This window comes from Aethalodelphis obliquidens, unplaced genomic scaffold (assembly GCF_003676395.1).
Source record: "Aethalodelphis obliquidens isolate GAN/ISIS:26980383/991018 unplaced genomic scaffold, ASM367639v1 scaffold2, whole genome shotgun sequence".
Classification (NCBI taxonomy): domain Eukaryota; kingdom Metazoa; phylum Chordata; class Mammalia; order Artiodactyla; family Delphinidae; genus Aethalodelphis; species Aethalodelphis obliquidens.
The window spans coordinates 29,468,719-29,494,495 of NW_020837946.1; the positions used below are offsets into that span (position 1 = coordinate 29,468,719).

Below are 25,777 nucleotides of genomic sequence, written 5' to 3' on the forward strand. Positions count from 1 at the left end.
AAAAAAAAAAAAAAAAAGATAGGCCACAGGGATGTACTATATAACACAGGGAATTATACCCATTATCTTGTATGACCTATAATGGAATGTAATCTGCAAAAATACTAAATCACTATGCTGTATATTAACATAATATTATAAACCACCTATACTTCAATTAACTTTTTAAAAATTTTTTTAAAATAAGCATCTGATGAAGATATCAACTTTTCCTTAGGAAGTCATTTTTGTGCTGTGATTAAGATGGGTAACTGAGTCTATATAACACTTCATCCTGGTGCGTCAAACCAACACAGGACAGACTGTTCATAATAATGCAAACACAGGAAAGCAATCTTTCCAGGTAATCATGAGAAATGCCTTGCAATGGGCCTCAACGTAGAAAGTTGAGGAATTTTTCAATGCCAAACAGCAGTATCTTGTGTTATCTATACAGGTTTTTTAATGATCTTTTGAAAGCCTAAGAATTATGTTGTAATTCCAGACTTACCACTATTGAAATTGTCTTTCACTCATATCAGTAATGAAAGTTAGCAACTAGAGACCTGTTTGATTGATGTTTGGATCCTTGGCACCCAGCATAGGGCAAGGCACATAGTAGGGGTCTAAGTAATATTTGTTAAACGTATGAATAAGTAACTGTCTTATCTATGATCGGGTAGATGATAAACATAACAGATAAAATATTCACAGTTACAATTGCCTCAAAGCTCGGTTGTGAAAAAATGTAACTATTTGTTGATAACTCATCTTACCCTCTATAAGAGCCCCCATTTCAGATTATTAAAAGCTTTTAGTCTAAAGCATGAACAAAAACTGGATATCTTCAATCACCACATTTATTCAAATTGACATCACATGGCTTCTGTTATGATACACTGAGAAGTCCACAGAATTTCTGCCCTGCCCCCACAAAGAAAAGCATTATGAAGAAACATCACACAAACTCAAAATGAGGGACATTCCACAAAGAAACTTGTTTGTACACTTCAAAATGTCAAGTTATAAAAAATAAAGGCTGAGGAACGGCTCCATACTGAAGGAAACTAGAATCACGACAGTATGTGACCCTGAATTTAATCCTGGACCTATAGAGAATATTTTGGAACAATCTGTAAAATCCAAACAAGGCCTGTGGAGTAGAGGGTTGTATTGTATCAATATTGATTTCCTGATTTTGATGATGTACACTGTGGTTATGTAGTACAGTAATTTTAAACCAGAACTTTCACTATGACCTGTACATCATCAACAATTCCTGGCTTTACTGCTCATGTAGGTTAGAATAAAGGGCAACTTGAATATGAATCTCAGTTTGGTCACTTGCAAGCAATTCATAATGAAAGGATTGGGAACACACAGTTGACACTGAAAATGAAAATTCACAAAGCACAGTGAAAAGAATGCCAAGATGGTCAGTAAAGGAAATAAGAGTCAAAGACAGAGGAAGCATAAAGCATTCAAGTATGCAATAAGAGCACTCACAAAGGCAGATATGCAGGTGGTCGTGGATTTGGGGTAGTGATCGAGGATAACAGGTGTGAGAGGCATAAAGGAACATCTAGCCTCAAACCTAACAGTTTTTATCATATTTATCATCAGAAGACCAGTGTTCTGTCACCAGCTTCATTAAAAACTAATTGTAAGTATTATTCAGCAATTTAAAAAAGAAGAAAATACTGATACATGCTACATGAATGACCCTCTAAAACATTTTGGGAAATGAAAAAAGTCAGACACAAAAGACAACATATTGTATGATGCCATTTATATGAAATGTCCAGAAAAAGCTAAACTATAAAGACAGACAGTAGATTAGGGGCAGCCTGGGACTGGGGATGGGAATGGGGATTATCTGTAATCCCCATTTGATTACAGTCAACATTCATTTGTAATCCCAAAATTGAGGCTCTATGCCTTAATTTTCTCATCCGCTATTTAGTCACAACTATAGTACCTAACTCAAAAGGGCTCTTTGAAAATCAAATGAGATAATACAGGTTAAAAGTCTAGAACAATGCCTGGTACTTAGTGAAGGCTCAACATGTACACATACATGTCCAGTTTAAAAATTCAGAAAATAAAATGCATGAAAAAAGCAACATGCATGTAATAAATTATAAACATAGAGAAAAGTAAAAGTTCATACTTCAAAGATTCAGCAACAAACTATAGTTCATCCTAGACAACTCCTTAGCCAAGGTAAATAATTTAAAATACTTTGGGAGAAATTTTTAAATATGTATTGTACAATCAAGTATAAGAGGAACAAAGGAAACATTAAATATACTGTTACTTCCCTACTATTTACGGTCTCAATGAAGTATAAGGAAATGTTGAGACTCTTCCTCAGCCTGTAATCTTCTTACGTTGACATTTTGATGTGTAATTTCCTAATTACATGATTTTTCACATATTTCCACATTTTTTTCTATACATAAAAGTCCTTTATTGAAAATGAGCTTCCATCTTACATTTTTACTCTATTAACTTTTTTATATAAAGAGAAGTCTGTTGTTCATCTTAACAATATAATCCTGGACCAAAAACTCTAGAAGTCAATACTGCTGAGGCCAAAGGCACTGACCTCACTGACACAGATACACTCTTCCATGTTTTCTCATTCTTTAAAACATACGCTATGGTATTGGAGGCACCCAAGTTCTCTCTTCCAGTAGGTGTCAAATAATGATATAGATACTGCCTCCTGAACTCAGTCCTGTTCACTGACTCTTCCAATACAGGTATACAAAGTAAAAAGTTGCTAACCCACCACTCCACCAAAGAAACAGTTGTTTAATTTTAATCCTTTGAAGTAACTACTTCATTGAACATAACCTGCATATCTTTGGTTAAACTATTTTCTCACCAGCATCAACATTTATATTCCCCTATTTATTATCTCTAGGACCATTTATAAAATGAACTTCTGTTTTCATTAATCTATGATTCCTTAAGTATTCCCAGATAAAGTTCCTAACATGAAGAGAAAGTAGAGGCAAATTTCAATTATTTGATCAATTTTATCTTGATAACTTTGAAAACAAACTTACTCTTTAAATTGCATTATAAAAAATACATTACTCTTCACATTAGTTTTACATGGAAATATATAATTATTTGAATATTTAAATATAGTTTCTCTTTAGCAAAAAAACCTGTCACTCAGAGCCCTAGTTACACAAAAAAGTTAAATGCACAAATCCAAAACACACTTCACACAACGTTGTCTACATACTGCACAATTTGGAACAATTATAGTAAACATCTATGCAAGATACTGAACAAGGACAAGATTAATAAAAATATTCACTATGGTTATAATTCGATTTTTTACTATTAAAAGAATTTAATGCATACTTGAATACACAAAAAACATCTAATTTTTACCTAATTCGCAAATTAAGCCAAAACAAATTTTGACAAAGGGGCACTCTTGTATCCTACCAAATTCTGAAAGTTATTCACTATTTATTTAATTTCAATTATAACTTTTACAATTTCAAGTTTTCAAGCCTGTCTAAAATAATAATGATTATAGGAACTTAGTAAACATTTCCAAAATGTTTTAAAAAAATCATCAGGACTATTTTATACTTTAATATAATTCAGATATAAACCTTTTCCTCTAAAAAAAAAATGGTACTTAGAAGTTTCCAATGTGAAAAAGGTGGTATTTTTTTTCAACTTCAAGTTTTTATCACTTGAATTATAAGAACTATTCTCTGTGCACGATGTAATCACAATAGATATGATACATCATAATTACATGGTACATTTTTTCCGTATGATCTCTTGCTTTTAAACTGACACTAAAAGATGGCAGAATGCCTACCAACAATACTCAAGGGAATTATGTGTCTACTTCACAAGGAAAAAAAAAACAATACCCACAAATAGAATATTTTTATGAATTAGCTGCTTGTTTACTTCCTAATCAGTAGGACAGTTTTCTTTCTAAATTCAGATTGGAGGATTAAACTAGTGGTTTACAGATATTTTAAGAAAGGAAATTAAAATATTTGTAGATGAGGCAAAGTTGAAGCTGCTTTGGAACTAAAAATATAAACATTTGTCCATTTTTTTCAATATCATTACTGTTTTAAATTTACAAGTACAGAAATTACAACGTGACACCATAACATACCCACAGGTTCAATAATGGCCCCTGAAATAAAACTACATTTAGAAACCAACTGTTACACTATACTTAATTCTAAGATAACAAATTTTTATCTCTGAAATCATGGTACACTGATCTAGTTTCAATAAAATATGGTTTATACAATGTAGTAGCTGAAATTCATGTTTCTCTTTAACATCAGTGATAGAAAAGGATCCAGGATCCTTGACTTAACAGGATAATTATCTGTACCAGCTCAACCAGTATCCCTGAATAAAGGATCTAAAGACTTTCTGAGTACCTCAGACCTAAACTGCATATCTTGACATTTTTATGTGAACTACCAAAATCAGTTAGCAAATTGAAGGAAAGCCAAACCAATGCACAAATACAGTTTTTCACTTGCAAAATGGGCCACCACTTAAGTTATCAGTTTTTATTAGATCTTTTGAATTATTAAGATTATAACTTATTAATAACAACAATTAATGATCTGCCCAAATTACCAAACCAGTCATTTCAGTTCAAGCTATTAAAAAGGATATGGAAACATCTAAAATATTTTTAAGAGATAAGGCCATAAGATAACTGGATTCTCACATTAAACCACCAACCCTTCAGGTGGAGGGGAGAAAAGGTGGTAGAAAAGCATAATCACACTGGCAAGATCATTTTCCCCTTAAGGTCTAATAATGCTAAAGAAAAACCTGCAGAGATTGCATGTACGCATGTGTCCAAATGAGGAAAGTTAGATACCTGCAGATTCAGTTTAAATGAAGGAGGAAGAGTTTGTGTTATGTTTGTAAAATCACCGGGCAGTTTTTTAAACTGGATTAAAGTTTATGAAATCTCATTCTCTGGAATGCTTTTAAAAGAAAGATAAATTATATTTTGTGTGTGATTATTTAGGTTAATCCCACTCAAAAGCTGAGATAATCTATTAGAGTTTCTTCTTTTTAATTATCTAGTTAGAATATGATATTGACAGTGCCACTCTAAAACACACAGAAAATAACTACATATTCATTTGTTCCAATTTTTAAAAAGTAAAAGCATTTTATGTTTGCCACATCCATTTTTGCAATAATATAACCTGCTGACATGAGAGACACAATCATAAAAAATAAATAAGAGGGACATGATTTGAGGGAGAAAGTTGTATATACTGTGCTAAATTATGTGATATAAATTAAGATGAAGCTCTTCCACAGCAAATGGACAAAGGAAGTTTTTTAATTTGAAAAAAAAGGACCCTAAACACTAACTTTAAATTAATATAAAAGTTCTGAAAAATAAGTCTATAGCAAAATAGTTGAAGGTGCATTTTTTCCACCAAAGTTAGGAAAGCTATGTACACTAGGTACCAAATATATTTTCAATTGAAGTACTGAATCTTCAACTAGCCCTTAATAGAAACACCTCTAGTTTACCTCATTACCTCACAATTTGTTAGAGAGCCGTGTCCTCATTCTATCAGAATATGGTACACCAGAATACATACTTCTCAAAGCATATGTTCTAACAGGTCTAGAAGGTTTTCTTTGTTGTCTTCTAGGGCGTTTTTTATTACCATTCTTCTTACTTCCTGCAACGACAGAAGAGCCCCGCACAGGTTGCTTGGGAGAAGAGCTTGCTATAGCTCTTGACTGCTCTTCAGCTCCAGCTGATGGAATCGAGGCATTTGAAAGAATTTTAGCTGGTCTCTTTGCCTTCTTTAACCTACTGACAGCAGAGTTTTTCTTCTTAAGATGCATCCTAACAAAAGTGCTCCTGGACCGATATTTGTGACGCAAAAACACAGAGTATTTTGGAATATACTTTTTAATTATATCACTTAGTTTGGTCTGAATCCAAATCGACCGTTTTTCTGAAGCAATTCTGGATTTTTGCTGGGGAATAACTGGTCTACAGTCTTCTTTGGGAAAACCTGGCTTATTATTAGTTGTCAACTTCCTTCTCTGAATTTTCCTTTTACTTTCCAAAAACTTATTTCTAATTGATTTCAGAGAAATTTTGGCAACATCATGATTTAAAAGAGTTGACTGGAAATTACTTTCTTTTGAAACCTCACTAGAATTCAAAATCTTGGATTTTTCCAGAAACACAGATTCACTGGCCTCCTGATGTGCCATTAATTCATGTCCTACTGACACTGTCATAAAAGGTGCCGAAGCAGAGCTTTGTACATAAGTATCATCATCTCCTGCATTAGAATTTAGGTGGCTAAAATGAATTTCCATACAGTTATTCCTGTCAGGCCCCGGTACTTCTATGTTCAAAGAAGGATCAATTACAATCTGTTTATTCAATGGGTCATAACAATTAAAGGAACTCTGGTTAAATTTGTACTGTATGCTAAGATCCCAATTATTTCTACTACCGTGCCTCCTTTTAGAGAAGTCGTTGGATTCACCTTTCTTCAGCTTAATATTTGAAGAAAGAACATAAATTAAGGCATTTGGTTGCAAAGGCTTCAAAACTGTAATACAGGACTCAGGAAATTCAACTTTTCCAATTTTTACTTTCTTTCTTGTTTTTCTGTCATTCTGTAAAAGTAAACGCTTCCTTACTGGAGAGTCTTTCTCTTGTCCAGTTATTCTTCTTTTTGTCCCTGGGTGACTTGCAAGATTGGTTTGAGTTCCATGGCTGACTTTTATAGCCTGGCGTGGAGAAGCCACTCGGCATGTTTGTTCAAAATGCTTCTTTGCTGAAGGATAATGGCTAGGTTTATCTAAGGCCACTGAAAAGTCATCAATATCTGAAATACCACCTGCATTATCATCACAATTCGAAAGAACTTGAATTGATGTAGTGTCCTGATTGAGGTCACTCCAGGTAACCTTTTTTCCTTCATTCGATTTTTTTTTTTTAATTTTCCTGGTCTCACAGTCATCATCAAAGTAACAGTGGAAACGACCTTTCTTAAATTCCTTCACGACAGCATTAATTTTCACGTCACCTTCTCTCATTATCTGAGACCATGTTTTCCCCACAAATGAAGGAGGGACATGAGGCAAGCCTTCAAGAACTGGTTCATCAGGATCATCTTCCGTGACTTCCTTTGCTTTTTCCAGGTTCCGTATAGAATCAACCATGGGAACAGAGCCTGAATGGGAATTATGGTTTGTTTCTTTCAGGTCAAAAGACGTCTTCTCAAATAGGTCTATTTTATTAACAGCTTCTTGAGGCTGGTCATTGTCAGACTGAAGAGAGGGATCACATTGAAAATTCTTCCCAGAACCACAAGGTTCACAGCTCATACTTTTTAGATTGGTATGTTTTAACTTCAAAAGGTTTTCTTTATCAGGCATTTGATGAATCACCAACTCAGGAGACTCATTACAATCCACTGCAGAAACACTCGATTCACAGTACTTATCTTTTAGGCCAATATTTTCGACATCTTTCCAAAGGTTGACTCCTTTGTTAGCCTTCTGGCGTTGCTGAGTCACTGGCTGAGAAGTCTCCTCCCGTTCAAAATTTCTTTTAGGACGATTAGATTGACAGCTCTTATCTTTGGGGTCAATATATTTGGCCTTTTTTTTCCCAGGCTCTTGTGACTGGGAAGTCATGGACTGATGAGAGGCATCAATTTGAAAATTTAGTTCAGAAATATAAGGCTCACAGCTTGTCTCTTCCAGAATAATATAGTCTTGCTTCTGGTTTACTACTTTAAAGGCCTTTTTGGAATGGTTTGTCACTGATTGAGGATATTCTAGTTCAGAATCACAAGAGTCACAGTTCTCATCTTCTGGAACAAAACTTTCTTCATTTATACAGCTGATTTCATTGACAGTCATCTGAGGTGAGTCAATCACCGGCTGAAAATGGACATCAGAATCTGAAATCATTTCACAATCGTTATCACTGGTCATCAGGTCCACAAATAGCATCTTCTGAAGATCTGTTTCTTTGTCTGACACTTGTTCGTTTATCACTATTTGAAGAGGAACATCAGAATCACACACTATTTCAGAATCACTAGGTTCACTGACTCTTTCTTCCATGCCAAGATGCTTTTCCATCTGAAGGTTTACTTCTTTGCAAACCACTTGAGGTTGGTCAACTTCTAACTGAAGATGAACACCAGAATCACATTTTATTTCAGAAACACTAAATTCACAGTTCTTATGAAGGTCATGATCCTTCTCTTGCAAGTTTATTTCTTTGACAGCCACAGGAGAATGCCCAGCTATGAAGTCAACATCAGAATCATAACTTACTTCAAAATCACCTAGTTTATATCTCTTATTTTCCAGGTAAATATGGCCTTCCTCCCAAAGACCTATTTCTTCAACAGCTTTTTGAAGCGGTCTAGTCACTAACTGAAGGGGATCATCAGAAACAAAACTTATTTCAGGACCACAAGGATCATTGCTCTTATCTTCCAAACTGGCTTGTTGCTCTTCCAATATGTGTGGTTGCTCAACCACTGATTGGAGATGGGCATTTGAAACATAAATGACTTCAGAATCATTGGGTTCATAGCTCTTAGTACACAGACAAACATGTCCCTCCCTCAGAAGATTTATTTCTGGAATAGCCTCTTGAATTTCATTAGCCACAGACTGAAGAGGTTCATCAGAAACAAAATCTATTTTTGAATCACTAGGTTTGACCACCTTATCTTCCAAGTCAACATCCTCCTCCCAAAGGTTGATCTCCTTAACAACTTTAGTTTGGCCAGCCGCTGACTGAAAAAGGACATCAGAATCATACACAATTTCAAAACACTTAGATTCATCTCTCTTATCTTCCATGTCAACTTCATCCTTCCAAAGGCTTACTTCTTTAACAGTTTCTCTAAGCTGGTTGGCCACTGGCTGAAGGGGGTCAACAGAATCAAAACTTATTTCAGAGCCACAAGATTGATTGTGCTTATCCTCTAGCTCAGTATGCTCCTGCTCCAAAATAGTTATCTGAGCATGATTAACTACTGACTGAACCAAGAGATCAGAATTCAAACTCATTTCAGAACCACTATATTGGCTGTTCTTATCTTCCAAGTACACATGACCTTCGTTCTTGAGGTTTATTCGTTTAACAGCTACTTCAGGTTGATCAGACACAGACAGAAGAGGAACATCAGAATTATGTATTAATTTAGAAGCATTAGGTTCATCAACCTTATTCTTCTGGCCCATACCCTCTTCTTTCCACAGGTTTGTTTTTTCAACCACTTCCTGAAATTGTTCAGTCAATGGCTGAAGAGGGTCATCAGAATGAAAAGCTATTTTACCATCACTAGATTCATTGTTTGTATCTTCCAGATCCACATGTTTTTCCTTCAAAAGGGCTAGTCGAGGTTGGTCAATGACTGAATGAAGAGGGGTATCAGTACCCAAATTTTTTTCAAAACCTCTATGTACAGTACTTTCATCTTCTGGGTCAACATGGTCCTCCTTTAAAATGGTTATTTGAGGTTTTTCATTCATTGACTGAAGAGGGACATCAGAGTCCAAAGTTATTTCAGAACCACTATATTTATCACTCCTGTTCTCTAGAACAACACGTTTTTCTTTCTGAACATCTATTTCTTTAACAGCTATTTGAGTTTCAGTCATTGAATAATCAGAATCTAAGTTTATTTCAGAACCACTAAATTTAGCACTTTTACCTTTTAACTTAGCTTGCTTTTCTTTTTGAAGCCATAGTTCTTTAACAACCACTTCAGGTTTGTGAATCACTGACTGAAGAGGGATATTGGAATCCAAATTTGTTTCAAAAACACTTAACTCATTACCTTTATCTGCTAAATTTACATATTCTTCTTTTTGGTTTACTTCTTTAATAGCTATGCCAGGATGATCAGTCACTAAATGAAAAGAAATATCAGACTTCATACTGCTTTCAGAAACAACAGGTACATTACCCTTACTTTCTAAGTGTATAATCTTCTCTTTCAGAAGGTTTCTTTCTTTAATGGGATCTTCAGAACATCCAGTCACTGAACGAAAAACATCATAATCAAAACTTAATTCAGAACCACAAGGTTCATTTTCCTTATTTTCTAAGGGTGCCCACTCTTCTTTTTGAGGATTTAGCTTTTTAACAGCTTCTTCTGGATGGTTAACCACTGAGTGAAAAGGGATATAAGAATCCAAACTTATTTCAGAATCGGTGGGTTCATCATCCTTCCCTCCTAAGTGTATATACTCTTCTTTCTGAATGAATGTTTCTTTAGCAGCTACTTCAGATTGATAAATCCCTGAATGAAGAGGTATATCAGAATCAAAAGTTATTTCAGAAACACAAGATTCATTACTCTTATTTCCCAGATCAATAGACTCCTCCTCATAAATGGCTACTTGAGATTGGTCAACTACTGAGTGAAGAGGAATATCAGAATCAAAAGTTATTTTGGAGCTAATTGACTCAAAGCTCTCATCTTCCAGGTTAATGTGCTTCTTTCTTATTTCTTCAACATCCAGCTCAGTATACTCAGTAACTGACATAAGAGGAGGATCGGAATCAAAACTCAACTCAGAACTGGAGCACCCATAGCTCTTAATTTCCATATCAACATTTAACGCTTTCAGATTTATTTCACCACAATCCCCCTGAGGTTGATCATTAGCTGATCGATAAAGAGAAGCATGAGAATCAAAACTTAGATCAGAAATGCTAGATTTAACACTCTTATTCTCCAGGTCAAGAGCTACTTCCTGAGCGTTTACTTCTTTAACTGCCACTTGGGATTGGTCAGGCACTAACTTAGCATCTGTTTTCATCAGATGAAAATTCATCTCAGGACCATGAGACCCACAGTTCATATCCACAATGTCATTCTTCTCTTTCAGAAGATAGATTTCTTCAACAGCCCTCTGAGGTTCATCAGTCATGGTCTGAAGAGAGACATCACAATCAAGATGTGCTTTAGCACTACTAGGCTTACGATTCTTATCTTTCAGATAGACAAGCCTATCCTCCAGGTTTCTTTCTCTGACAGCCAGTTGAGGATGGTCAACTACTGACTGAAGAGAAACATCACAATCGAAACTTGTTTCAGAACAACTCGATCCATAGTTCTTATCAACCAAGCTAATGTGAACCTTCTTCCAGAGTTTTGTTTCTGTGACAGCCACTGGGAATTGGTCAACCACTGACTGACGTGAGAAAACAGAATCAGCACTTATTTCAGAGCTACCAGATCCATAGTTCATATCAACCAAGCCAACGTGTGCCCCCTTGGGAAGGTTTACTTCTTTTTCAGGCTGTTGGGGGTAGTTATCAGTTGACTGAAGTGAGGCATCACAATCAAACTTCATCTCAGAATCACTAGATTCATAGCTTTCATCAACCAGCCTAATATGCATTGCCTTCTGAACACTTACATCTTTAACAATTACTTGAGTTTGGTTGGAAGTCAACTGAAGGGAGCCATCATAATCAGAGCTTATTTCAGAAACACAAGATTTATTGTTCTTATACTGCAAGTCAGCATGTACTTCCTTTAAGAGGTTTATTTCTTTGGCAGTCACTTTAGATTGGTCCGTCAGTGAATAAGAAGAGGAACTGCCATCAGAACTCATTTCAGAACCTCTTGATTCACAGTTCTTATCTTCTTGGTCAATTTGTTCCTCCTTCCAAAGGTCTGGCACAGCCTCTTCATGGTGATCAGATGCTGACTGAAGATAGCCACCAGCAAACTTCATTTCAGAACTCACTGAGATCTTCTGTTCCAAGAAGGCTGACTTGTTAAAGACCAAATGCTTTCCTTCTTGGGTATGATCCATATTAGGAAAGAATTTCTCATGATGCTTTGGAATGCCATCTTCAAAGATTCCTTTATTAGAAGGCATGTCAGTTTTATTCAGGTTGACTGTTGGGTTTACTGTAAATCTGGAAAGAGATTCCAATTTTAAGAAGCCTTCAGCACCCACAAATTCACGGACTTTAGAGCCAGTTGACAAAGTTTTACCCTGAGATTTTACATCTTCCTGTATAACCAATTTATCTGAATTTATACATAAAGATTTCCTGTTTGATTCTTTAGGTTTCTGATAAGTTATTGAAGAAGTTTCTGGATGGGATGATAGCATAGGGTTTTTAGAGCCCCTGTCTATCTGTTTAAAGTATTTGTCAACTTTGTCTGGGTCACATTTGTTAACTGAATCCAAATGGGATCCTAGTGGTAACCCAGTAGTAGCATTAGTTGTAACTGGTCTTTCATGAGAACTTTCAGGTAAACAACTAACAGAAGCATTAGAAACCACTGATGAATATATTACGTTTTGTCTACTATTTGTAGCATGACCAATACCAACTGGGTTAAATTCTTTCATATGGCTCCCAATTTTATGAATGAACTCCAAGGGCTGCTGCTGTCCTTTCTCCAGTTTTTGAATAACTGATGGCCGAATTGAAACACTCTGTATATATTCCTGAGATTTACTAGGTTTAGAATACAGCTCTTCAACAGGTTCAGAAGCCTTGGAAGACATCTCTTCTCTGACTCCAGTAGCATCCTCAGTCATTATTTCAGGAACAAAATCGTCATTCGGAACCACTCTAGAAGGTGACACAGTAGTCATATGAAGTCTCTCATTTTGCATTGATCTAAAAAGCAAGGGGGAAAAAATCCATAAAAATACTCTAACATCTGTTTAAGATTTTTATTAAATGCATAATAAATGTTATTTTCTTCCTACCCTGGGCAAGATTCCTAGAGGACACAGTCTCAAATTAAAATTAATTTTGTAATATTTGGCTAAGAAAAGAAAGGAAGGCAGAATCATAAAATCAAACAAGTTGGAAATCCCAAAAAATTTTCATCTGTATTCATGTGTGTTTAAAATTAACAACTAAATAAATAAATAAAATTAACAACTAAATCACAATCCGTATTTCTACTCATTTTAAACTAACTTTACAACAAAAAAAGGCCTCCAAAAATGTAACCATTAAAGGTTAAAAACCACTCTTTTATATAACTCTTATGCTAAAAAGGAAAACTTTTTAAACTATCTACAAACAAAATAAATAACTATATATTAAATCTATGAGATGTGATCAAAATGAAAACTTCACACTTTTAAATTTCCCATTAAAATAGGAATTAGTAAACAGAAATTAACTAAATGAGCATCTAATTCAAAAAGACAGAAAAATAACCAAATCCCCCTACCTCAGGAAACTTGAAGATATAAATTAAGAAAAAGACCAATAAATAGGAAACAAAAGTAAAGCAAGAGCTGACTTTCAAGAAGTCTAAAATAATAGAAAAACCAACAATGTCTAGACAAGGGGGGAAAGAGAGATGAAATTTTTTAAAGATGAACTATATAATTCAGAAAGCTTATAAACATAAGTAATGTGGTACTGGCATGGGATTAAAACCATTCAATGAAAGAAAATGGTATTCAAAATCCAATATATAGATATAGAAGTAGATGTAGATACACACACACAAATACAGGAATTTTATGTTACAGGTGATGTTTTATATCAGTGGAGATAATTAGTATATTTAAAAAGTAAGTACTGCTATATACCACTTATAAAAATAAATTCCAAGAAGATTAAAAATATTTAAAAGAAGAGAAAAATGGAATTAAGAAAAAGACATGAAAGAAGCCATAAAGAAAAATTCTCCTTAGATTGTGTCAAAATGTTTCTTTCTATATGGTAAAAAATAACATATAGTTGATAAACACATGATAACAGAGTTGATAAACACATGACAGATTCTGATATTTAAAATACAAATAACATTTAAAATACAAAGAACTATTATTCATAAATATTGCATACAAACCCAAAATATACAAACAATTCAATGGAAAAATAAGCAAAGTATATGAAAAAACAATCCATAGGATAAATATATTTCTAATAACTATATAGCAAGAGAAATTCTACTTTACTCATAAATAAATAAAGGTTAATTAAGAGACACTTTTTGGCCTATTATTTTAGGGAGAAAGAAAGAGGTTGATAATCGCAATGTTGGCAAAAGTGACAGGAAATGAGCACTGTCATATACTACTGGTGTATATACATATATATACAATTTATGCAATAAATTATATATAAATTGGTATAGCCTTCCAGGAAATGTCTATCAAGAATTAAAATTTTCTTCTCTAAATGTCTGGTAGAATTCACCTGTGAAACTGTCTGGTCCTGGACTTTTGTCTCTTGAGAGTTTTTAAATTACTGATTCAGGGCTTCCCTGGTGGCACAGTGGTTGAGAGTCCGCCTGCCGATGCAGGGGACACAGGTTTGTGCCCTGGTCCAGGAGGATCCCGCATACCGTGGAGCAGCTGGGCCCGTGAGCCATGGCCGCTGAGCCTGCGCGTCTGGACCCTGTGCTCCACAACGGGAGAGGCCACAACAGTGAGAGGCCCGCGTACCGCAAAAAAAAAAAAAAAAAAAAATTACTGATTCAATTTCATTACTGGTATTTGGTCTGTTCATATTTTCTATTTCTTCCTGGTTTAGTCTTGGGAGATTGTATTGATACATTTCTAGAATTTGACCATTTCTTCTAGGTTGTCCATTTTATTGGCATATAGCTGTTCACAGTAGTCTCTTATGATCCTTTGTATTTCTGTGGTGTTTGTTGTAACTTCTCCTTTTCATTTCTGATTTTATTGATTTGGGCCCTTTCCCTTTTTTTCTTGATGAGGCTGGCTAAAGGCTTATCAATTTCGTTTATCTTTCAAAGAACCAGCTTTTAGTTTCATTGATCTTTTCTTAGTTTTCTAAGTCACTATTTCATTTTTTTTATTATATCATTTTCTTAATTTTTTTTTGGCTGCATTGGGTCTTTGTTGCTGCGCATGGGCTTTCTCTAGTTGCGGCAAGTGGGGGTTACTCTTCGTTGTAGTGTGCAGGCTTCTCATTGCGGTGGCTTCTCTTGTTGCAGAGCACAGGCTCTAGGCGTGCAGGCTTCAGTAGTTGCAGCACGTGGGCTCAGTAGTTGTGGCACGCGGGCCCTAGAGCATGCGGGCTTCAGTAATTGCAGTGCATGGGCTCAGTAGATGCAGCACGCAGGCTCTATGGTGCGGGGCTTCGATAGTTGTGGTGTGTGGGCTCTGTAGTTGTGGCTCATGGGCTCTAGAGCTCAGGCTCAGTAGTTGTGGCACATGGGTTTAGTTGCTCTACGGCACATGGGATCTTCCCAGACCAGGGATCAAACCCATGTCCCCTGCACTGGCAGGCGGATTCTTAACCACTGCACCACCAGGGAAGTCCCTATTTCATTTATTTCTGCTCTGATCTGTATCATTTCTTTCCTTCGACTAACTTTGGGTTTTGTTTGTTCTTCTTTCTCTAGTTCCTTTAGGTGTAAGGTTAGGATGGAAAACTTCTGAATCAATCTATGAGGCCACCATCACCCTGATACCAAAACCAGACAAAGATACTACAAGAAAAGAAAATTACACACCAATATCACTGATGAATATAGATGCAAAAATCCTCAACAAAATACCAGCAAACAGAATCCAGCAACACATTAAAGCGATCATACACCATGAACAAGTGGGATTTATCCCAGGGCTGCAAGGATTCTTCAATATACTCAAATCAATCAATGTGATACACCATATTAACAAATTGAAGAATAAAAACCATATGATCATCTCAATAGATGCAGAAAAAGCTTTTGACAAAATTCAACATCCATTTATGATAAAATCTCTCCAGAAAGTGGGCATAAAGGGAACATACCCCAACTTAATAAAAGCTATATGTGACAAACCAAAGCTAACAACATGCTTAACAGGGAAAAGTTGAAAGCATTTCCTCCAAGATCAGGAACAAGACGAGAATGCCCACTCTCACCATTTTTATTCAACATAGTTTTAGAAGTCTTGGCCACAGCAACAAGAGAAGAAAAAGAAATAAAAGAAATCCAAAATGGAAAGGAAGAAGTAAAACTGTCACTGTTTGCAGATGACATGATACTATACATAGAAAATACTAAAGATGCCACCAAAAAAAACTACGAGAGCTCATCAAAGAATTTGATAAAGTTGCAGGATAGAAACTTAATAAACAGAAATCTGTTGCATTTCTATACACTAACAATGAACTACCAGAAAGAGAAATTAAGGAAACAATCCCATTTACTATCACATCAAAAAGAATGAAACACTGAGGAATACATCTACCTAAGGAGGCAAAAGACCCGTACTCAGAAAACTATAAGACACTGACGAAAGAAACTGAAGATGGCACAAACAGATGGAAAGATACACTATGTTCCTGGCAGAATCAATATTGTTAAAATGACCATACTACCCAAGACAATCTACAGATTAACTGCAATCCCTATCTAAATACCAATGGCATTCTTCACAGAACCAGAACGAATAATTTTAAAAGTTATATGGAAACACAAAAGACCCTGAATAGCCAAAACAATCTTGAGAAAGAAGAACAGAGCTAGAGGAATCACACTCCCTGACCTCAGACTATACTGCCAAGCTACAGTAATCAAAGCAGGATGGTACTGGCACAAAAACAGAAACATAGATCAATGGAACAGGACAGAGGGCTCAGAAATAAACCCACGCAGACTTCCCTGGTGGTCCAGTGGTTAAGAACTGGCCTTCCAATGAAAGGGACGTGGGTTTGATCCCTGGTTGGGGAACTAAGATCCCACATGCCACGGGGCAACTAAGCCTGCACACCACAACTACTGAGCCCATGTGCTCTGGAGCCCATGTGCCACAACAAGAGAGAAGCCCACGCACTGCAACGAAAGATCCCGCATGCTGCAACTACAACCCGTCACAGCCAAATAAATAAATAAATAAAAAGAAATAAACCCATGCATTAATGGTCAATTAATCTATGACAAAGGAGGAAAGAATATACAATGGAGAAAAGATAGTCTCTTCAATAAGTGGTGCTGGGAAAACTGAACAGCTACATGTAAAAGAATGAACTTAGAACATTCTCTAACACCATATACAAAGATAAACTCAAAATGGATTAAAAACCTAAATGTAAGACCAGATAATATAAAACTCCTAGAGGAAAACATAGGCAGAACACTCTTTGACATAAACCACAGCAATATTTTTTTGGATCCATCTCCTAGAGCAATAGAAGCAAAAGCAAAAATTAACAAATGGGACCTAATTAAACTTAAAAGCTTTTGCACAGTAAAGGAGACCATCAACAAAATGAAAAGACATCAGGCATACCCAAATTTAGGAATATCCTACAAAATAACTGGCCAGTACTCTTTTAAAAAGTGTCAAGGTCTTGAAATCAAAGACAGACTGAGGAACTACTCGAGATTAAGGGAAAGTAAGGAATTGTGACAACTCAATGCACTGTGTGGTCCTGGATGGAATCTTGGTCCAAAAAAAGGACATTAGTAACACTACTGACAAAATCTGAATCAGGTCTGTAAATAGTATGGTATCAATGTAATTTCATGGATCTGATCACTGTACTGTGGTTATTTTAGATTTAACATTTGGGGAAGCTAGGTAAAAGTTACACAAGAATTCCTTGTACCAGTTTTGCAGCTAAATTTTTGTAAGCCTGTAATTATTCCAAAATGAAAAGTTAAAAAATAAAAAATATTTTTAATGTCCATAAACTTTAGCCCCAAAGTTCAAATTCTAGGAATCTACTCCACAGAAAAAGTTGCATGTACAAATATGTTTGTTGAAGCATTGTTTATATACACTATAAACTGGTAATTTATACTGACCCCAAGATAGGCTAATTCCATCTTTCCACCAGCTAAGAAACCACATAATTTTTTTTAACATCTTTATTGGAGTATAATTGCTTTACAGTGTTGTGTTAGTTTCTGCTGTATAATGAAGTGAATCAGCTATATGTATACATATATCCCCATATCCCCTCCCTCTTGCATCTCCCTCTCACCCTCCCTATCCCACCCCTCTAGGTGGTCACAAAGCACCGAGCTGATCTCCCTGTGCTATGCGGCTGCTTCCCATTAGCTATCTATTTTACATTTGGTAGTGTATATATGTCCATGCTACTCTCTCATTTTGTCCCAGCTTCCCCTTCTCCCTCCCCATGTCCTCAAGTTCATTCTCTATGAAAACCACATATTGTTTTCCTGACTTTTTCCCATTAAAACTTTTTCGCCATTTACTAAGTTCTAGGTTGGTGACTTGCAAAGCGTTCAAGAAGTTTATCCTTTTTTCTGCTGCTAGTGCTGAACTCAAATAATTCTGCACAGATGTGCTAATGATCTATTTTGCCTTATCTTGTATAGCTGTAGTTGCAAACTCACCACAGTACATAATCTGATTTTCTACCGAAGTTCTTCTTTAACATAGGACATTAACTTTTTTAAATGTTATCAAAATATTTATTTTTATTAAAACCAAAATAAATTAATACAAGAGTAAGCTATCAAGATACTGACAAATTATAAAAAGAGCCAATTCTATTTGACAAAATAGCAAATAGTTCCATTAATGTGGAATTAACTTAGTTTTTACCTTAACCACCCTTACTTGGCTACTGTCACCAACTTTCTGGTTACTAATCTCGTAAAAGTTATGTTTGCTCCCACCTTTTTACCGTGTTTAATCCTGTGACATCCTTACAAAACACCTTAATGATATATAATTATTTATTGGCCTAAGACTTTTCTTTAGAAAAAGCACAGTGTAGTCCATAACTTTTAGAGTGAAATTTCTTACCTAAGCTAGGAAAAATTTTTAAATAATTGCAAAGGTAAGTTACTAGATAAAATTTCACGTTATATTCCTTGATTCAAAGGTTCATTTTAGGAAGTATTAGAACAATTAACACAAACATTTACTGTAACATATAACTAACTTTGTGCTAATATTATTCCACTCAGTTACTTTACCTGCTTTCTTGATAATGATATGGGTGGTGCCTCAGAACATCCTGCAAGAAACGATCCATCAAACTAGTGGTAGACATCAATTGTCTACTCTGTGTGGTCAAGTATCTGTGTTGATCACTGGATATATGCTATAAAGTAAAAAGAAAATGAATATTTTTAAATGGGTAATACTCATTAGTAGTGAGAGTGTCACAATATAAATTCATTATACACCTAGTAGAAGTATAAATTAATATACCCTTTCTATAAAGCAATTCTAAAATATGCATCTAAAAACCATAAGGGGGGCTTCCCTGGTGGCGCAGTGGTTGAGAGTCCGCCTGCCGATGCAGGGGACACGGGTTCGTTCCCCGGTCCGGGAAGATCTCACGTGCCGCGGAGCGCCTGGGCCCCGTGAGCCATGGCCGCTGAGCCTGCGCGTCTGGAGCCTGTGCTCCGCAACGGGAGAGGCCACAGCAGTGGGAGGCCCGCGTACCGCAAAACAAACAAACAAACAAAAACATTCTGTTTTTCACTTTCTGTACAGTATTCAATAAATTACATGAGCTACTCAATTATTATAAAATAGGCTTTGCATAAATGATTTTGCCCAATTGTAGGCTGATGAAGTGTTCTGAGTAATTTTAGGGTAGACTAGGTAAGCTATGATATTCAATAGGTTAGGTGTGTTAAATGCATTTTCAACCTAAGATATTTTCAAATTACAATCAGGATGTAATCCCATCATAAGTTGAGTAAGATCTGTATCATCTTCCTCTCTGGCTTGCCTTTTCACTTTCTTTTGTGTATGTGTGTGCATTTAATTTTTAAATTTTTCTTAAATTTCTCTCAATGTTTATAGTTTTCTGTGCAAAAATCTTATACATATTTTTTATACATATTCCTTAAACGTTGATGATTTTTGATGCTGTTGTAAATACCTTCTTCAAATCTCATCTTCTATGTGGTGTTTATATATAGAAAGACAATTTTTTTATTCTTTTTTTCTAACTATTTTTTATTGAAGTATAGTTAACTTACAATGTTATGTCAGTTTTATGTGTACAGCAAAGTGATTGCTATACATATATATATTTACTCTAAGAAGACAATTTATTTTTATGTTGGCCCAAAGGTTTTTAAAAATCACTTATCAATTCTAATAGTTCATCTAAATATCTTTAGGATTTTCTTTGTGCACAATCACACTGTATACAAATACTAACAGTTTTATTTCTTCTTCTCTAATCTTTATCATTTTCTTTTCTTTTTCTTTCTTTATTTCCCTGACTAGGACCTCTGATAAAATACTGAATATAGTTTAATTCAAACATCGTCTATTTTCACGTAATTTATTACTGATACATTTGTAGTTAATTCTTGTTTTTATTTTTAAATCTGTTTTATTATTCTATTCTTGCCTACACAGTGTCCCTATCTCTCTGCTTTCTTATTTTTTCGTGGACTACTTTTTATTATTCCAATTTTATATAGACTACAAAGATCTATATTTTATATAGACTTTTTCCTAGTCTATTAGTGGTAACAGACTCTAACATGCAACCCTGACTGATCAAAAGTACTTGTTACTTTTACTCTCTCTCTCTCTTTTTTTAATTTGGCCATGCCTCACAGCATGTGGGATCTTGTGGGATCTTTGTTCTACTGACCAGGGATCAAACCTGCACCCACTGCCTTGGAAGCACTGGAAGTGCCGAGTCTTAACCACTGGACCACCAGGGAAGTCCCCACTCTCTTCTTGAACAATGCAAGGTCCTTAGGTATTAGCTCAATTTACTCCCCTTCCAATTTATATGCCACTGTTGTTAATCTCACAAGATATTATTCATTTACATTGCCCACCTATTTACCTTTCCATTGCTCTTCGTTCCTTCCTGTATCTCTGAGCTTCCAACTGCAATCATTTTCCCTCTACCTGAAAAACTCTTTTTAGTACTTCCTTTAATAAGTGTCTGCTGGTGATAAATTCCCTTAATTTTTGTTTCCTGAAAATATTTTATTTCACCTTATTTACTGAGTATAGAATTCTAAGTTGGCAGTTGTTTTCTTTCTTTTGGCTTCCATTATTTCTGTTGAATATTCTGATCAATATTCAGCTAGATCTGGGCCCCATATGTCTTCACTGCCTTAGTAGTTCACCAAAGCTTTGAATCATATATATACATATATATGTGTGTGTGTGTATTTTTTTCAAGCTTTTATAGTTAGTACAAATTACCTCAGCTACCATCAACAGAATCTTTTTAAATGTCAGTTTAGTACAGGAGTATCCAAATGTCTAAAAATTATTATTCTAAACCTTAAGCAAAAAAATTATACTGAATGCTTATTGACTAGAACTTGTAGTTAAAGCATAAACATGTTTTATCACTAGCAAAAGTTCAACAAATAATTTTCCATTCAAGTGATGATATAATTTCTCAATCATGAGAGAAATATTGAAGAGAACTTGAGATTTATTATCTGCCTCCTCATGTTTATAACCAGCATTAAAAATTATTTCTTTTTTAAAAAGGCAGAGATGTAGAAATCACAATAATAAAAACTCTTCCTAGTAATGAATTTAGGTGTTTACTATTAGATCATTAAACAAAACAAATGCTACTAAACAGCATAATTTTTATATATTATAAACTTGTCTTAGATATCATCAAAGATCAAACAGTTTAGCACTAGCAGAAGCTTCATTATATGATTGCTTCACCTATGAGACAATTCCACAGCTGAAGAAAAACTTGAGAATCTTCTAAGTTAACAATCCTGGTCAGAAAGCTGCAGCTACTATGACCATGAATACTTATTTCAAAATCTCCATACTTGATGTTTCACAAACTCTTCCAACAAAAAGAAGAGAAAGGAATACTACTCAACTCATTCTATGAAGCCAGTACTACCCTGATACCAAAACCAAACACATCACAAGGAAAAAAAGCTACAGATGAGGACTTCCCTGGCGGCACAGTGGTTAAGAATCCGCCTGCCAATGCAGGTGGCACAGGTTCAATCCCTGGTCCAGGAAGATCCCATATGCTGCAGAGGAACTAAGCCCTCACACCACAGCTACTGAGCCCGCGTGCCACAACTACTGAGCCCACATGTCACAACTACTGAAGCCCAAGCACCTAGAGCCCGTGCTCTGCAACAAGAGAAGCCACCACAATGAGAAGCCCATGCACCGCAAGGAAGAGTAGCCCCCCCTTGCCACAACTAGAGAAAGCCCGCACGCAGCAATGAAAACCCAACACAGCCAAAAAAAAAAAAAAAAAGCTACAGACAATATATCTTATGGATATATATGCAAAAATCTGCAACAAAATACTAGCAAGCCAAATCCAGCAACATATAAAAAGAATTATACACCATGACCAAGTGGAATTTATCCCAGGAATGAAAAATTGGTTTAACATCCAAAACTCAAACAGTGTAAATGCTATAGACTGCACTGCGTCCACCCCTCCCACCTCCGCCAAATTCTTACGTTGAAGTTCTAACCACTAATGTGGCCGTATTTTTAAAAGACAGGGCATCAATCTTCATGAACTTGGATTAGGCAATTTTTTTTTTAGGCAATTTTTATGACACCAAAAACACAAGTAACAAAAGAAGATAAGACAAATTCAACTATAGCAAAAATTTAAACTTTTGTGCATCAAAGCATAAAATTCAAAGTCCTTACCTTGTCTTACAATGACTTACAAAATCTAATGCTCTGAATTCCTCACCTGTCACTTAACTTCCACCCCCCACCTGACCTCCACTGCAGCCACATTGGCCTCCTGGCTTTTAGTTAGCATGCTAACCACTCTTCTGCCTCAGGGTCTCTATCCTTGCTCTCCTGTCCCTCTACCCAGAAATTCTTCCCCCAGATATAAGCAAGCCTGGCCCCTGCATTTCATTCAAATCTCAACTCAAATGTCACTTCCTTAACCTTACCTGGCCACTCTACCTAAAATTGCACACTCTTCCCTATTTTATTTTCCTCATAACATTTATCACAATCTGACATACTATGTACTAAACTTATATGACTACTTACTTTCTGTCTTACTGCACTAAAGTATAAGCTTCATGAATAAAGGAAACTGATTTTGTTCATGGCCATATCCCTAGAAACTTAAACAGCATCTGCCCATTAGTAGAGTCTCAATATAGTCTGTTCAATGAAGGAATAAATGAATTTAATTAAACGTAAAAGAAGGGAAAGTTACGACTAGGTCCTTTGTGGTATAACCATAGTAATAGGATCTTCTCACCTGTTCCAGGTTATTATAGTGCACACAGCAATAGCTGCAATATCCTGGTCTGTTCTGCATATTGAATAACCAAAGTCAGATGGCTATTGGACTTGAACACTCAAACTGGAAAAAAACAAAAATGGCAAAAGCACAGTAATTCCTTATTACCATAAGGAAAATAGCTATGATAATATCAGAGACCAGAAATTCATTCTTGGGTCCTACCCACTCATATTTCTAATAATTGCGAAAACAGACAAGGCTACCATGAGCTACTGAACCAATCAATGAGCCTGGAATAAAATGAGACCTCTGAATCTTCTTTTCTTTTTTAATTGAGGAATAGTTGAGGCACAATGTAAGTTTCAGGTGTTCAACACAGTACAATTCACAATTTTTAAAGGGTATATTCCATTTATAGTTATTATAAAATATTGGCCATATTCCCTGTGTTGTACCATATATCCATGTAGCTTATCTATTTTATACATAGCAGTTTGTACCTCTTAATTCCCTACCCTTATCTTGCCCCTCTTCTCTTCCCTCTCCCCACTGGTAACCACTAGTTTGTTCTCTTTATCTATGAGTCTGTTTCTTTTCTGTTATATTCACTAGTTTATTTTTTAGATTCCACATATACGTGGATATATATGATATCATACAGTATCTGTCTTTCTCTGAGACCTATGCATCTTCTAAAAGAGTAGTGTGTTGCCAGTATTTGAAGCCTAGATGACTACATTTTTTATTGATTTTCTAAGTTGTTAAGAGTTATCAGAAAGTGATTCAGTATTGAATACAGTACTCAATTTATAAAGACAAATTACTATTTCTAAGTTGTTACTATAGTATATTTACTATACTTTAACAAAGCTTATTAATTTTCCCATTATGTTTCTACACAAAATCCCAGATTATGTGAACTCTCAGTGTCATATATAACATCTTATTCTCTAGCATGAGAGTAAAGATACTACATTTATTTTCTGCTTAATCCACAGAGGCAGATTTTAAAGTAATTTATCCAACAAAGTTGCTAAAAAACAAAATAGCAACTAATACAGCCTCTGAAACAAAAGACATTTCTCTTCTGACAATTATATAAACCAAACGAATATGAAGAATTTTTTTCCAATTAGTGCAATAAGATTTCTCTACAAATAAAGAATAGTTTCCAAGTTTCTACCCTCCTCCCCAAAACTATAATCCTTCATCATTACATACTGCATTACATACTGGTTTCCAAACCAGGCTGAATATAAAAATCATACCCCAAAATTCTGATTTAGTAAATCTGAGAATAGAGCCTAGAATTCAGAATTTTTTAAATTTCCCAAGTAATTATGATACACACACAATTTATTCACATACACAAAATATAACAAATTTAAGTAATAAATTAAATACAATGAGTTTTTTTGCTGTTTTGTGAAAGTGAAAATAGGATTTTAAGAGATAATTTCATCAAGGTTTTAATTCTAATTATTTTAAACACTCTTATCTGTCGAAAAAAATAAAGAGAATGATCCTATAACGTTATGAGTGTTTCTGATAAGATTATCCTGCAACAGAAAAAGTTTATTCATTAAAATCAATGTTCAAAAATTGAAACCACAGCCTTAAAACCAATAAGAATAGAAAAGCTTCATTAAATCAAAATGCTATCGTAACATTCACTTACCCATTACTTTTTATTATGAGAAACTTTGATAGTTTCTGACTTCTCACTTATAGGGAAAATAAATCAATTAAACCAGCTTCTGAAATAAAGAATATATAAGAAATTATTTACTTAAAATTTCGTCTTTTTTCCATTAACTTACGTCACTTATTAACCTGAAGCAACAAAATGAAAGAAAGTTTAAGTTGTATTCATAGATGTGGCAATTTTCAGGCTGAGAGAACTCTAGAGTTTAAACCTGAACTCTGAAAAATCATTAAATAAACTTTTTAGTGCTTTATTTAAAATATAATTAAAACATTCATTGAATAAAAGGCAAAATGAAAGCATGAGTCTAACATCACACACACACACACACAAAATTTAAAAACTTTAAATATTTTTGATCTTTAACCCTTATGGACTTTAACTCCCATGGCATTATTACCTGCCATTTCATCATCTCTAGTGCCATGCCACAATGAAACAGAGCTACAGTAAACCAAAAGCACCTGTTGGCATTTGGAAAAATTCACATGCTAAAACCCCAAAAACTTATGGAATCAAAATCCCCTGGTGGGAAGCCAGGCACATGCATATTACACATATTTAAAATGTTCCAAGGTGATTCTGATATAGGTTGAACCAATAATACATCATTTTTCATGTACTAATAAAATTCTTAAAGAGATCATTTCTTTGGGGCCCGGGATTACATTACTTTACAAGACCAAATGGGTCTTTTTATACAAACTCTGAATTCTATTGGTACCTGGTATTTTTATAAAGTAACAAATCATTTACCTTGAGCAGAAAAGGTCAGATATTTCATCAGCTATATTTAGTCCTGGCAAACATCTATAAATTAAAATAAAACTGTTTAACAAAAAATGATAAGCCCTATGAGTGTCTACCATTAACCAAATTAAATAAATACC

The 25,777-nt window shown here is 35.0% G+C and overlaps 1 protein-coding gene across 1 annotated transcript; it reads right to left on the reverse strand.

Moving 5' to 3' along the window:
• Nucleotides 1-821: 821 nt before the first annotated feature.
• On the reverse strand, nt 822-25,102 carry ZDBF2 (zinc finger DBF-type containing 2). Its single transcript, XM_027123229.1, has 4 exons — nt 24,861-25,102; nt 23,198-23,302; nt 18,945-19,072; nt 822-12,682 (listed from the first exon to the last, which is right to left on the reverse strand). The coding sequence occupies exons 2-4, from the start codon at nt 23,255-23,257 to the stop codon at nt 5,563-5,565; spliced, it is 7,308 nt and encodes a 2,435-aa protein (XP_026979030.1). The 5' UTR covers nt 23,258-23,302; nt 24,861-25,102; the 3' UTR covers nt 822-5,562.
• Nucleotides 25,103-25,777: the final 675 nt, after the last annotated feature.

Coding starts and splice junctions, on each gene's coding strand:
- ZDBF2 (XM_027123229.1), bottom strand. CDS start 23,257: ATGCAGAACAGACCAGGATATTGCAGCTATTGCTGTGTGCACTATAAT. Junction 19,073..23,197: donor ACTATAATAACCTGGAACAG/GTGAGAAGATCC, acceptor TTTACTTTATAG/CATATATCCAGTGATCAACA. Junction 12,683..18,944: donor TATCATTATCAAGAAAGCAG/GTAAAGTAACTG, acceptor CTTGCTTTTTAG/ATCAATGCAAAATGAGAGAC.